This window comes from Parasteatoda tepidariorum, chromosome 1 (genome assembly GCF_982258835.1).
Source record: "Parasteatoda tepidariorum strain Cologne lab strain chromosome 1, Ptep-v5.0, whole genome shotgun sequence".
NCBI lineage: Eukaryota > Metazoa > Arthropoda > Arachnida > Araneae > Theridiidae > Parasteatoda > Parasteatoda tepidariorum.
Genome location: NC_141755.1, coordinates 55,987,445 through 56,002,121, shown reverse-complemented (window position 1 = coordinate 56,002,121; position 14,677 = coordinate 55,987,445). Strand labels below are relative to the sequence as shown.

At 27.1% G+C, this 14,677-nt stretch overlaps 1 protein-coding gene across 4 annotated transcripts in view; it reads left to right on the top strand.

Annotated features, from left to right (window-relative positions):
* Positions 1–25: 25 nt before the first annotated feature.
* Positions 26–14,677, top strand: part of LOC107448230 (ubiquitin carboxyl-terminal hydrolase 4) — a 44,480-nt gene continuing 29,828 nt past the window's right edge. For 2 of the 4 annotated variants that reach the window (XR_015433958.1, XM_087164716.1), the window contains exons 1-7: positions 26–380; positions 4,057–4,184; positions 6,782–6,948; positions 7,868–7,958; positions 11,759–11,904; positions 12,444–12,499; positions 13,793–13,918. Coding sequence is in view for 2 of the 4 variants with exons in the window: in XM_087164716.1 (XP_087020842.1) it covers positions 286–380; positions 4,057–4,184; positions 6,782–6,948; positions 7,868–7,958; positions 11,759–11,904; positions 12,444–12,499; positions 13,793–13,918 (809 nt within the window). In the remaining 2 variants the exon portion in view is untranslated. The remainder of the gene's footprint in view (positions 381–4,056; positions 4,185–6,781; positions 6,949–7,867; positions 7,959–11,758; positions 11,905–12,443; positions 12,500–13,792; positions 13,919–14,677) is intronic. The other 2 variants (XR_015433966.1, XM_087164722.1) reach the window with 1 other exon arrangement.

The following is a 14,677-nucleotide window of genomic DNA, read 5'->3' as shown; positions in this document are numbered from 1 at the left end:
AATTTCATAAAAAATTTAATTTTTCGTACTAAAACTGTACGAAATAGCATTTATCTTTTTTTTTTTTTTTACAGCCTTTCATACTTTAGTTCAAAAGCAAAATTTTTTAATTTCTTGAATAGATTATACTTAAATAAGTTAGTTTTTTTTAATTAATATTAGATAGCGCATGCGCATTTAATTTTTTTGTTTTTCTCTTTTTTTTAGCATCATTAGCATTATCAAAAATGTAATGTCATTTATCTGCAGCCATAACTGTAGTTTCTCTTTCTTTTTAACGGCAAAATGGCGGAAGGTACGTCAAATATTCCTAAATTAGAGGCTCAAAAAAATGAAATATCTCAGATTTTAAGAAAACTTTTAGTCAGACAAGATAATTGGTAAGACTTTAAGTATGTTTTTGTGTCTGTGACATGCTCACTGATGATCATTCGAATTTACATAATATGCTGAAATTTAATACATTTTATGAATTAAATTTTTTAAAAATCATTTACACTAATAAAACTAGACATATTTTTGTTGGTGCTTTTATTTATATTTATGAGGGATTCCATTATAACCCTAACAGCTTTCGGAAAGTAATGACACTCTGTCACTCATTCGATAAACAAGTGTTGTAAGCTTTTCTAACAACAACATTGGTTATTGTAGCTGATTTCTTTTACAGATTTCTGAATCCTTCTAAGGTATCAAAAGTACATTGGGGTACTGCATAATTAATTATATTTTATTAATGTATACGAAGATAAAGAGATCCTCCTCCGCCATAATTTTAATAATCAAATTAGGCGATTATGAAATCTTGTTTTTCTGTTGAATTTAATTGAAATATTCGTTTAAGTTATTTATGGCGTTATAAATATACTTAATATTTGTCAATTCTTATGAAGCCTGATTCAAATTAGATTTTGTCTCTTATCAATAATATTTTTTTGGGGTTGGAGTCTTGTGTACTACCTTGATTATCTTGATTCATCCATTTTCGCATATTGATAAAGTATATTAATATGTATTTTTGTACTTAATGTATATTAGAATAAAATTTACATGAAGTTCAACTATGTTCTCAAGTTTAAAACAAATTTGTAGTTAATGTTTACAAATATATCTCTTTAATTCTTATTTATAACCTATTCCCACCTAGAAAAAACTTATAATTCACTTGCTCAAAGTGACAAAAGAAAAGCAGCCTGTTCCTTCATTGTTTGTTAATTTCCCATTATTGCAATGAATTTTTTTCTATTATTTGCTCTCTTACAAAATCGTGTAAATAAAATTAGCTGGAAATTTAATTTACCCTGTTGAAAGCAGAAAGTTTGGATATTTGAAGGAAAATTGCCAATGTCTTTGAAAAATTACTGTACCATTTATGAAGTCAGTAACTCACTTTGTTTTTCACATTATTTACTTTTTTTTTGGTTCTCAATTTATTTCTGGAATAATGTTATTGTAATATAAATAGTGTCTATGTCAGAAATTTTATTTTATTATGAATTTTTGGTGTGTTAACAATGTTGTACCACTATGTCTTGTTGTAAAAAAATTTTTGCTCAATATCTATGCCTTGTGGCAGAATTTTTTCGTGCTATCTGCTACGAAACTGTCTAGCACTAATATCTTTCTACAAGATACTTTTAATAATAACAAACCAGGGGTCTGTTTAGAAGAAATTTGGGTCCGTCCTATACTATAATAATTTTTTATTATAGGTGATATTCTCGCATTATGTTGGGGTAAGGCACAGTTTATTTCCTTAGCATTTTGTAAATAATCATCACAATAAAAAAATAATACAACAAAATCAGGCGAATTAAACTCTTCAAAAAGGGGTTACTCAAATGTATAATAAATAATTGAAATATCATATAAAAAATATCGGATTTATTACTATTGAGAAATCATGCCAAAAATTAGATAGAATCATTGCTTTAAAAAATATATACTCAAATGCACAATTTGAATTTAACATATTGTTTGAAATATATCGAGATATTTAAAAGCCACATGAAAATCAATAACTGCCCAAAATACGATTGAAACATTACATTGATTTATGATGCTATCGGCGTAAATTAAGCATGCCAAAAAGTCATTATCTAAATGTTCGGTTCAAATATTACTTTTGCAGAAAAGAAAACTAAATTTTTTTACTTTTCAAAACAAAAATTTTTCTCCACGAACTCTATAACGTTATGCGACAATGTTGCCATGTTGCTGCGATTCTGCCACGGTGCATGTAAAAAGCTATTGGTTTTAAACTGCCTTGCCATTAATTGTACTGTAGTATTAAGATTTAACATAATAAAATTATTTTTTCTGTTTAAAATAAGTTTCTTAATCAAATTTGTAGTTTAATTTGATTTTGAAAATAATAAATATTTTTTACTTGATTGTTAAAAATTGTTTTTTTTTCTTCCTTCTAAAATTCTATAGAGTCATTTGTTAATTTTTTTTTATCCTAAGACTTTTCAAATTTTAGATTTAGAGAAATATTGTGCGATTTACGTCCGACATCAACAATTTAATCCATTTAATTAGAACTTATCAGTTTTTGTAAAACAAATTGTTTATTGATAGGTTATGATATGCTAAATATTTTGATTTAAAATTTTGATGACTTTAAATTTAACCTATATTTTATGAGGGAGTTTTTTTTCCAGAAATTTCTGTTTATTTTTTACATTTGACACCATGGAATTGATCAATTGGTATTTTTTCTTTCCTTTTTATTCAAAAATTTAATACATTTTAAGTTTCAACAGTTTGTAACAATCTCCAACTGCAAATGTACACGTTAGAAAAATTAGCATTATTTTATTGCATGCATACCTGGCTCCCATTTCTAAATTAAATAAAATAGTATGGAAAAAAATCTTTTAAAATTTCCAGAAGATTTTCTATTGATCCCATACTTGTTTAGTTTTCGTCTTATTCTGTTTATTGTTCTTATTCTCTTTTATTGTATTTTTTTCATTGTTTAATGTTTTTTGTTTCTTCGAAAATGTTTAGATTTTTTAACTTTATTATTTTGAGTTTGAAAAAAGTTTGTTTAACCTCACCTTTACTGCCAACACAAAAAAATTATCGTTACTCACTATTGTTTGCCATTTTTTTTTTTAATATTATGAGTATAATAAATAATTTAAAGTGTGTTCCTTATCTATAGAATATTAAAGTTAAATCCATTTTCCTGTGACTAATGTGTTCAATAAATAATGTAGCAGGTTGAATTTTAAAATTGAACTCAAATTCAAACTTTTAGTTTGTAAGTGCTCAGATTGCCCTTTTTTTAAAACACCTGATTGTTTTTTTTGTTTTTTTAAAATAAAAACTTAAGCTTTAGTTCAGCAGTTGCTCCCACCTTGTTTAATATTATTTTCAGTTGTTATTTTCATTTTGAAATAATTTTCTAAAATGAAACTATTTTTGGTCTAATGCTAAAATTGCTATCAATAGAATTTTTATTAGACCTGTTATATTGCAAAGTAGTGAATGTTTGCCGTTAACAAAATTGAATGAAAACTGACTTAATATTTATACGGAAAGTACTTTGAAAAATATGCTAATTTAGAGAAAATGATAGATGCAAATTCTTGTTTAATTATGAAATCTGTCAAAATTACCTTAAATCCAATATTAAAGTATTACTGGCCTAGACCTAGACATATTTTAAGATGTGATAACTCAATCTCCTTTAAAAAGGCTTCCTTTGAAAGTGTAGAGGGAGGAAGTAGAAAGTATCTGGATGAAAAGACACAACATGTATGTTTAGACTGCATAGTTACAGATCTCAAGACAATAAAAATTAATAGTCTTTGGACGTTGGGATTTGATTTGATCCATTGAAAGAAATTTGTGAAAACAGCCTTTTCCTGCTGAAAACTGTCGGGCAATTATAGAAGTTTAAAATTACTATAAAACTATACTTAATCTTGTTCAAATCTTTAACTTCGCAGTTCTAATGTCTTGTGAACATTTTCAACATTTTATTTATACTTATTTAATTATTGATTTAGCACAGCATTTTAATAATATAAATGCATTATTCAACAGGTGTTTGATTGACAATAAATGGTTCAAGCAATGGAAAAAGTATGTTGGATATGATAACTGGGAAACCTCAAGTGTTGGAGATAAAGCTACACATCCTGGTCCTATCGATAACTCCCCTCTTTTACGTGGTATGTTGACTAATGCTATTTTTTTAGTGTGTATTTTTTTCAGTATAGTACTCAATCAAACTAATATAATTATCTAATATTTTTTTTGAAAAATATGTCTATTAGGTAAGCAATTCTCAAAGAAAAACCTGCAAATACTTTTGTTCCTGGCTGGTTGTGTTACTCATTCACCCCAAATTCTATTGTGGTTAAGTTCCAGAGCTAATTTTTCCCTATCCAATTACCAGGGGTCTGTCCAGACATTTTGTGAAAGGTCCGTTTTTCGTGAAATTGTGAAAAAATTACTCGCATTCTTTCAACCAGGGTCCGCTTTTATGAATTCGTGCAAATAGGGTCCGTTATTGCAAAAAAAAAACTTTTTCAAGAAGTTTTTAAATTGTAAATCGATACAAGATTATGCTCAACACTGTAAAATTATAATTAAAAAAATTAAATTTTAAAAAATAAACAACAATTGCTGCTTCTAAATTAGAGATGCAACATACAAATATTTGGTATTTAGCCTATACTGCTGAACGCAGAATATTCATTTCGGACGAATAATGGAAGAATCGTCTGCCGAAGACAAAACTTAATTCGTTACATCCATCTTTCTTGTTTTCTGCCCTGGAAAGGGTTTAGTCGATTAACAAAATAATAATGAAGATAAGCAAATTTGTGAAGGGTCCGATTAAAAGAAAAATCATTTTGTGAAGGGTCCGTTTTTAAGTTAAAATATTTTGTGAAGGGTCCGTTTTTAAGTTAAAATATTTTGTGAAGGGTCCGTTTTTATGAAAAGATATTTTGTGAAGGGTCCGTTAACGGACCCAAATTTCTTCTAAACAGACCCCTGATTACATGTTACTTCTTTGGAATTCTTAGCATCTTTAAATCTTTCAAGGAATAGAGTTTTAATTATACTATGGGCCTAAACATCCTTAATTCTTATTCTTCAAAAACGCATTTTTGAATGATGATTAATTGTTATTGAAATACAATACTATGTATTGAATATGTAAGGGGCTGTTAAAGCGAAATTTACTGCCGTTTAGTGGTACCTTCACAAATTCAAGTTTAGGAATACTTTTTCTTAAATTTTATTTTTGTGTCTCGTAAGAAAAGATAAATCCATTTTTTTGGTATGATTCTTCATTATAATTTTTAATTTTCACAAATATTATGTCTAAATTTTTTTAAAAAGGTACCTCTCAGAAAAACCTAGACAGATGCAAAATCACAGGAAATGAGTATTTTACGTATGGAATGGGTTAAGCAAGTATGAACTGAAGTATCCCATTTTCTAGTGTGTTGTTAAATTAGAAAGTGAATTTGTTATACACTTTTTACAAAAGATGGTTATAGCTTATTATATCAATGTTAAATTCAGTAAATCTAGATATTTTAAGCATATTTTTTTATACGGAATTTTTGTACATACCAATAATTTTAAAGAACTGATTTGTTTGTTAGCTTTTTAAATCAATGTTTACTGATTTATGACTGCTTTTTGTTGATTTTTTTCCATCGATAACCAATTTGAACACATTTTGATTGGTGTCGAATTTGCGACATCCCAGAGTATTGCAGCTCTATTAAATTGTAATTTTATCAGTATTACACATGTTTTTGGCAAAAAGAAAAATATGTTCATTTTACAAGTTAAAAATAGCACTGACTTGTTCTGAATCTTATCCCCTAGTATGCACAGTGTCAGTTTTGTTACTTGTATGCACACTGCTAATAGTATACTAAACAATATCTTTTAACCTTAAAAAATATTAGTGTTCAATATACCAAATGTAGCACTAACTTTAAAAGAAATATCAGTGTAGGATATACCAGGAAAATTTATTCCGAGCAGTAATACTTGACCTTAAAAAATACTGCAGATGTATTTATCAAATCATTTCCCCATGCAAAATTTCTATTGCCGCACTGCATAAAATCATATAATAGAATTAGAAAATCCTTCAAAATATAAATGCATAAAATCTCACCTGAAAGCTATAATTCCATTCATATATCTTCAAATTAACATATTCCTTCCTAATTCTGATAATGCACTTCGTATCATTGAAACCTTTTTTTTACTCGTAAATTACTCAAATCAACACAACGAAAATACCTATCTTCACATTAAGTTAAAATCAAAATGCAATAACACCCATTTAAACATTTCGCCCGTGCAAAGCAAATTAATGTTGCAAAAAACTCATTCCTAAAACAAAATTCTAATAACTTACATTTCATAGAAAATAATGCGTGACTAACTGAAACTCTAACAAATCTGTCATTACATCACCACAACTTTGATGACATCATCATCCATTTCTATAATCACCACTTGCAGCTTTCTGTTTACAATTTCTCCTACCTGCAATTGAAATTAAACCAGATCTTATCAAAAGCAGATTTGTACTAATAACAAAGCTGCACTGATTTTAATTAGCATTAATTATCCAATTTTTTAAAAATAATTTGTTTTAATGTAATTGATAATTTTATTGCATAGTTTTGTTTTAACATATAATTTAAATGTTAATACTTATTTATAAGGAAATCTCATATAGTTTTTCTAACATATGTACACTGTTACAATGTTCTCAACTTCTTTCTAGATGATGGCAGTGGAGAAATTAAAGATCACCTTATTGATGAGTTGGATTACGTTTTAGTCCCTGAGGAAGCGTGGGAAAAGCTGGTAGAATGGTATGGAATAGTTGAAGGTCAACAACCGATTGTGCGTAAAGTTGTTGAATATGGAATGTTCGTCAAGCACTGCAAAGTATGCTGATATTTTTTAAAAAAATAATCATTTTGTTCTTGTGTGTGTATATATATATACAGTGAAAATTCTCGGGAGCGACCACTCTCTGTTTCATAGTAAAATAGTGGTTGATGGAGGTTGGTCATTCTTAGAGGTTACCTTCATTGACTTCAAAATTGTTATTGAAGGTACACGATTTTTTGCAAATGATTTTAATTTTAGTCAGTGTCATTTTCTTTGTGTGGAAATGCCAGTTGTGTTGGCATCATAACACCAAATCGTTAAAATGTAGCGTCAATAAAAATGATCCCTACCTATATAGTTATGTGTAAAAACTTACCAATTATGAATAATAGACCTATTTTAATATTTGATATTTTTTCCTGTTTCCTTATTTGACCTTTTTTGCATTTGGTGCAGAAGTTTGACCGATTGCTGGGAGAGGTTTGATGGTCTCTCATAAAGTTTTTCTTCAACACTAAGTCTATGTCTCTTATTTTTAGAATGATTTGCTATTAGGGGTTTAAAATTATTTTCTTTTTAAATTGTTACTCAATTAAGTTTTACCATCTTATTGATGCTTCTAATCCGCATAGTTAATTTCTTATTTGTTTTAATTATTGCTTTTCTTTTTTTCAAAAATGTTCTTATGATGATTGAATAAAAGCTGACTTTATTAAGTTCGATTATACACTCATTATTTATATATATTTATAATTTTATTATATTCACTTCATATTTGAAAAATTCATTTTTTTTTTTAATTTAAAAAAAAAATGGAAATTTAAGTAAACCTACAAGGGAATAAATTACTTCTTTTTGAGTGTGAACCATGTATTAACACAGCAATATATTTCCAATAAATTTTGAAACAATGAAAATAAATTAAAATGCTCTGTAAATTTTTAAATAACTGATTTCACTTTTTTTTTTAAAGGTTGAAGTATATTTGCTGGAGTTCAAGCTTTGTTCAAACAGTGATCTAGAACATATAATATCGAAGAAATTTAGTAAATCTGATACCATAGGTATTTATATTCATATGTTTAAATACATTTTGATAAGTAATACTGTCTTAATATCTTGGGCGCATAAGACCTTAAAATGGCATGGACATTGTCACAGACAATATTTCTTATTTGTTTGCCCGTCCTTCTCTCCTTTGTATTTTATTTTAGTTGACTTTTTAGCTCTAATATTCTAGTGAGTATTTTTGTTTCAGCATTGTATGTGCATTACTTTAAATATGGTTTAGCAGTGCAGCCATATTTGATCCTCTTCTTTACATTTCTTAATTTTTTCCTGATTTTCTGAAATATTTATATTTTTTCTGTGCTGATTGATATTATAGTTTTTCACTATCTAAATATTTGTAAAATGAGTACAAATAAATTATATTTTTATTTTATACCTCCCATTGTCATAAACCTGCTTTAAAGTACCAAACTACCTTTTTTAAGCAGATTTTGACTAAAATATCATTTTTCTATTTTTCATATAAAATAAAACTAAAAACTTTTTCTCTTTCAAAAAGTGAGTTTTGTCTCTCAAATTAAATTGAATGGTAGCTAGGATAATTTAGAAAGTCATTTATTTTGGTTATTACACTGATAATTGTGCCTTTTTGTCATTTTACCTGAAACAAATTTTTGGATTGTTTTCCTTAATTTTAATTGCGATATCTAAAAAATTTTTAATTTGAATAACTTGTATGAGTTTCCATGAATGTTTTCTCTAACTTAAGTCTTGGGACTAGTTGCTTTAATTATTTTATATTTTACAGCTAAAATTAAAATCACTGATTGCAATTTTTGGCCTGTTTATGCCAAATAAATTTTGATATTTGCTGTGAATTATCTAAATATTAATATTATGTCAAATGTGTAGTCTATTTTCTAAGTTGAGACTTTGTAAGTGTCACAAAGCAAGAATACCAAAAAAAATAAGTAAGTTCTTACTAAGTTATGGGATTTTTTTTTTTTTAAATCTTTTTTTGACCAGTTTTTCCCCTCATATCTTCTGGGGAAAAAAAATTTCCATCTTTTTTTGACATTTATATCATGTTTTAGTGTATATTACCCATATGACTCTAAATTAAAAATTTCAAAATTTTGTCTCCAAAGGTATTAGGGTACCTTGAAAAAATAAGGGAAGCATAGTTTGGTCACCTATAAAATCTGTATTTTTCTCGATAAAGCAGGAGTCAGAGATTTATTTTTTGGGACCATTTTTGTGAGAAAAAATTTAATGTAAAAAAAATAGAAATTATGTTTGTTAAAATTTCTTAATTGAATGAAAACCTATAGTTTTGTAATAATATCTTTTATATAGATCTTTTTATAAATCCATTGTTATCTAATAAATTTTTGTTGTTGTTTTCCTATAGTTTTCAAATTCTGATGTATTTAATACGACATGTTATGACATGACAATGGTCACTTGTCAGAAGAATTTCATTCATGACTATTACATCATACTTTTACATCTTTTAATAATAGTTTTGTTGTTTTTTTTTTTACTCCTTTCAATTCTGATATTTTGAATGTATTCTGAAATTTTTAATGTGATGTTCAAATTTCTATTTTGAGTTACCACTTTTTATTGCAATTTGGGATTTGGGAAAGTTCCATCATAATTTCACACTGTTTGCTTGTTGTTTTTTTTTCTCCTTAGTCATTGACAATTTTTCCAGCCTTTTTCACCTGGTATTATAATGTGCCATTTAATTATGCTATTTAATGTTATTATAATGTGCCATTAATGTAGGCATAATCAGATAAATGTATATAAACTTAATATGGGCTGTAAATTAGTGAGAGACTAAGCAATTCAATATAGGGCCTATCTGGATAAAATATTGAAAAAAGATTGATTCGTAACAACCTCTCTAGTCTTTTACATTATCGAGATTCACGAATTATGGTCCAGTGGGGACCCATATTTTGATTCTTGGCAATGTTTAAGCAAAAGCTCTTAGAAACTAAGGTTACATTAAGTAGGTTTTATCCAGAAAAGTGTATTGTAAAAGTATCATTCAGGGCTGATTGTATTCCGGGGTTTTGTATCATCCCTCCAGATCTAGGAACTTGATTTACAAAATTCTGTGAATCAAAACTTATAATCTGACATAATTTTCACCACAATCTAAAATTTCAAGTAAGATGTAAGTTCTACAACAATTTAAATATTGAAACCTTCGCTAAATCATATTAATGAGATGAGTTCGTATTTGTGACTCTTGCTCAATTTTGATTTATTTTTATTATTATTATTTTTTTGGTTTGTTGAATTTTCATTGCTTTTGATATTTGAAACTAAGCCATAATCTGCTAATATCGCAATTCATATTCACGCGATTATAATATCAAGCATTGGTTTTCTTATTTACAGTAAGACCTCGATTATCCGAGCTAATTGGGTCCGCTAGTACCTCGGATATCGGAAATCTCGGTTAATAGGAACCATGTATAGAAACCTTCCGTGCTTGCGAATTTAACTACTTTTAAAGTAATAAACAATATAACGTTTTTTAAATGATAAAAATAAGCATAGATGAACTTATGTTTCACAGCTAAAAAAGACTTAAAAAGGAAATCAACTCTAGTAGTAAATTTTAAAAAGTAAAATGGAATTTTTTTTTACTATACTTAGTTAAATATCAAAAGACGCATTTTCAAAAATAACACAAATCTCAAGAAAATATTGTATTTTTAAAATTTACATGACTAAACTTACAAGTCGCATGACCACTGTTAACAAAGCATTCATGGATGTTGTCTTCTCAGGGTGTAATATTTCATGGAAGTTGAGTGCTTTTGTGGGGAATAAGTCCCTGTAACACGGACAACGATCTAATATGTGTATAATTTCTTCCAAGCTCATTTTGGAGAGGAGAAAAAAAATTTTTGACTTCGTTATTGCCTCGGTTAATCGAGGTCCTACTGTACTTGTTTTAAAAGTTACTCATTCTGAATTGTATTCTCATGATTTAAATATGATTCAATGCGATTCATAGTCACATGATTCATATATCCAATACCCATTTGTATTTGCAAATTTTTTAAATCAATATCACAATTCTTATTCGCCCAAGTTTTAAATCCAATGTCGCTATTCGTATACACGGTATCCAAAAATGGTGCATCACAATTTCTATTTACATGAGTCAAAAATCCAATATTGCTCTTTGTATTTTCACGTTCTTAAATAGAATTTAGCCATTCTTATTAACACAATTTTTAAACCCAATATTGTGGCTTGTATTTCTGTGTTCTTAAAATCCAATATCGTGATTCATTTTCACACAATTTTTAACTCCAATGTTGCAATTCTTGTAAGATCTAAGTTTTTTCTTAAATTAGTTATTATAAAAGAGTGATCAGGGGTCTGTCCTGGCCAAATTTACTACTGTTTAGCGTTACCTTCACAAATTCAACTTTAGGAAAAACGGTAGTTTTACAAAATACTTTTTTTTAAAATTTCATTTTTGTATCCCACAAGAAACAATAAATCCATATTTTTGTGTTGATTTTTTAATAAAATTTTTAATTTTCGCGAATTATGTCTAGATTTTTACAAAATAGGTACCTCTCAGAAAAACCTAGACAGACCCTTGGTGATATTAGATCTTAGTTCAAAATATATATCAAATATGATTAGTATATAAATTTATATCTTGTTTTCAAGTTTTTGCACATTGTTCAATTGTTTGTTCAAGTTTGCAATTTTCAGGGTTTCAATTTTTACTTTGTGTCAAAATCATCCCTGATCATTGTGAGAGTTGCTTGTGCAACATTTTTCATTGTATTTTATGTAATTGTTTTTCTAGGCTTTATTGAAAAAGAGATGCGAACATTATTTAACATCCCTGATGATAAAGAAACAAGGTTATGGAATCGATATAGTCACAATACTTACGAGCATCTTAGTAATAAAGACAGTACAGTTCAGGATGCTGGATTGTATAGTGGTCAGGTAATTAACAAAATTAAAATTACTGTCTTTAAAAAATTGATCTATTTCATTTTTATGTCTATTTCATATTTATTCATTTTTATCTATTCTATATTTATTATCACACACCTGAGTTTGGTTTATAGTAATTTTAAGTTCTCTGTCCTTTTCTATACTTTAGATTTCTAATTAGAGTATATTAGAAATCTAAGTTGGAACTTGTATACAAATATTATAAATTGTAATAAAATTTTCCAGATAAAAAAAAAAATCCATTTCTGAGTGACAAATCATTCATTTTTTAAACAACAAAAACTTATTTATAATTTGTTTCAAGATACTTGTTTCAATCAATAATTTAAGGAATAAAAGCAATGGTGTATGTTTTATACTATACATCAGTTTTTCAAATGAAACATTTAAATGACCAACTAAATCATCATAATCAACTAAAAGTGGTATATCAACTAAGCAATTAACTAAAGTGATAAAAAAAATTTTTTTAGCCACTTAGTTTCTGGGTACCATAAAAATTTATTAATCAGTGTTAATCCTTTTAGGTTCTAATAATTGAAGAACAAAATGATGATGGCACCTGGCCTCGGCAAGTAAAAAGGTAAGTGATTGTTTAGGTATAGAACGCACAGGTTGATTTACTTTTTAATGGCATTGCATTTAATTTTGGTTTGGTTTTTAACAGAGACGTAACTTTTTTATTTATTTTTTTATTATTATTATTATTTTTCTGCTGTTATATAAACTAAAAATTTTTTTAATCGTGAAAGTTAAATTCAAAATTTTTCTACAACTATTGTGACAACTAGAGCTGAGGGAACATTTATTTTTTCTAATCACATATGAAATTATTGCTACCACTAAAAATTAAAGCACCCATTTTGTTGTAATTGAATAGTCAAAGATCGAGCGAGTTGAAAAAGTTAATAATCTAATGCTGGATTGGAAGTTAGCAGATCGTAATAATATCTTATTAAACCATTAAAATTAAAAAAATTATTTGGCCATGTGTTGTAAACAATTGTAAAAATGCTTAAATCAAAGTTTTCACTTGAATCCAAGGCGCTATTTGAAATTTGTGGAGCGCAATAATGTAATATCAAAACATTCCAATTTTATCAATCATATGTTATTCTGTAGCAATAACCTTGTAATTAATGTAACAAACTTTAACACGTTATTTCATCCTATCGTTATATTACGAAAATGAGGTGGAAAATAAATTTAGATTGGGAGGGGAAAATGAGAACTGTAATTAGACTTCACTGAATATTTTTTTATTTACATATAATTATTCATTCTTAAATAACCTAATAATTTTAACACTATAAAAACTTAATTATTCTAAGAAAACTGCAAAAAATTTACAAAAAGGGTTTTCAGGTAAAAATGATATAAATACATAAATATTAAAATAAAAATTATATTAATAGTTGCAAATATTTTGACTCTTACTTAATTTCATTTTTAGTTTAATTAGCTAATTCCTAAGATTGTTGATTTGTATATTATTAATTTCAGTAAAATTTAAGAATATGTGTATTGTTTGAATAGTTTTTTTCATATATTGTATTTTTATTATTTTTATTTTGTATGTATTTCTTTTAATAAAAGGTAACTCTGGCAACTAATCCATTTCATCAGTTACAATTCTTTTTCGAAATAAATAATCTTTTCCCCTGTTGTTTAGTTAGTTTTTTTTTTGTTTTAAAAAAATAGCAAAACTAACTACTTATTTAAATAACTAATCTACTTACACCCAATTATTCTTTGTTACAATGTTCTTCTTCCAGTTCTTTTTTAAGTGTTTGATTTAACACTTAATTTTATACAATAAGGAAAAATTATTAAATTGACTAGATTAATGAGAAATAATGGTCTAATTTTTATTTAGCTTATTTGAAGAAGGCTATATTTCCGTTGCTTCATTTTTCTTAATAAGAGAAGTGCGGAAGGCAATTAAAACTGTGGAAAGATGTTTTGCAACTTTGTGTTTTGATTTTTTCCACTTTTTAATAAGGTACACAATTTATTTCCCTTCCTTGTGCTGTATTTGTACAATCGATTGGCTGTAAAATCTTTTTTGGATTTGAAATTTTTTCTATTCTAAAGATGTTAAGGGAAATAAGTTTATTTTTTGTAATTGGTGTTTTACACTTATTGTCTCTAAGATATTTACTTATTTGGCATGCTAGTATATCAACCATTACAGCATCTTTTAAAATCAGCTGATTTTTAACAATCAAAGGGTTTCTATCAATTAAAATAGTTTCTTTTCTTTCTTTTTTTTTTTTTTTACAAAATACTTTCAAACTGAAGTATAAATTTTAACTTGCTCAAAAATTACAACCAAGCAACTTCTTCAGTCAAATAATAAGTTCTGCTGTTGTCTTAAGAAAGAAGAAAAAATTTAATAAGTTCCTAATTATGAAGGATCATTGTATCTTTTTACAGGGTGGGTAGCGTTTATATAAAGTTCTTAAAAGTGCTTATTTTCATTTTTTAAAGGACCTTAAACGTGCTTTTTTTTACTGTTTAATTTTCCCTTTTTCAAAATGAGACTTTTTCTTTACCACATTGATTTTTGCCACAAATTATGCAAAAAGACATTGTTCTATTCAAGGTTTTCACAATTTATTTAACCCCATTTTATGTGCATAGCATATGGAAACTCCATTCATTTTACATGTTGGATGTAATACTTGTGGGTCTGCATGTACATATAATGCGCTGGATTCAGTGGGAAGGATTTTTGCCTCTCGTGCAACTCTGCTGCATT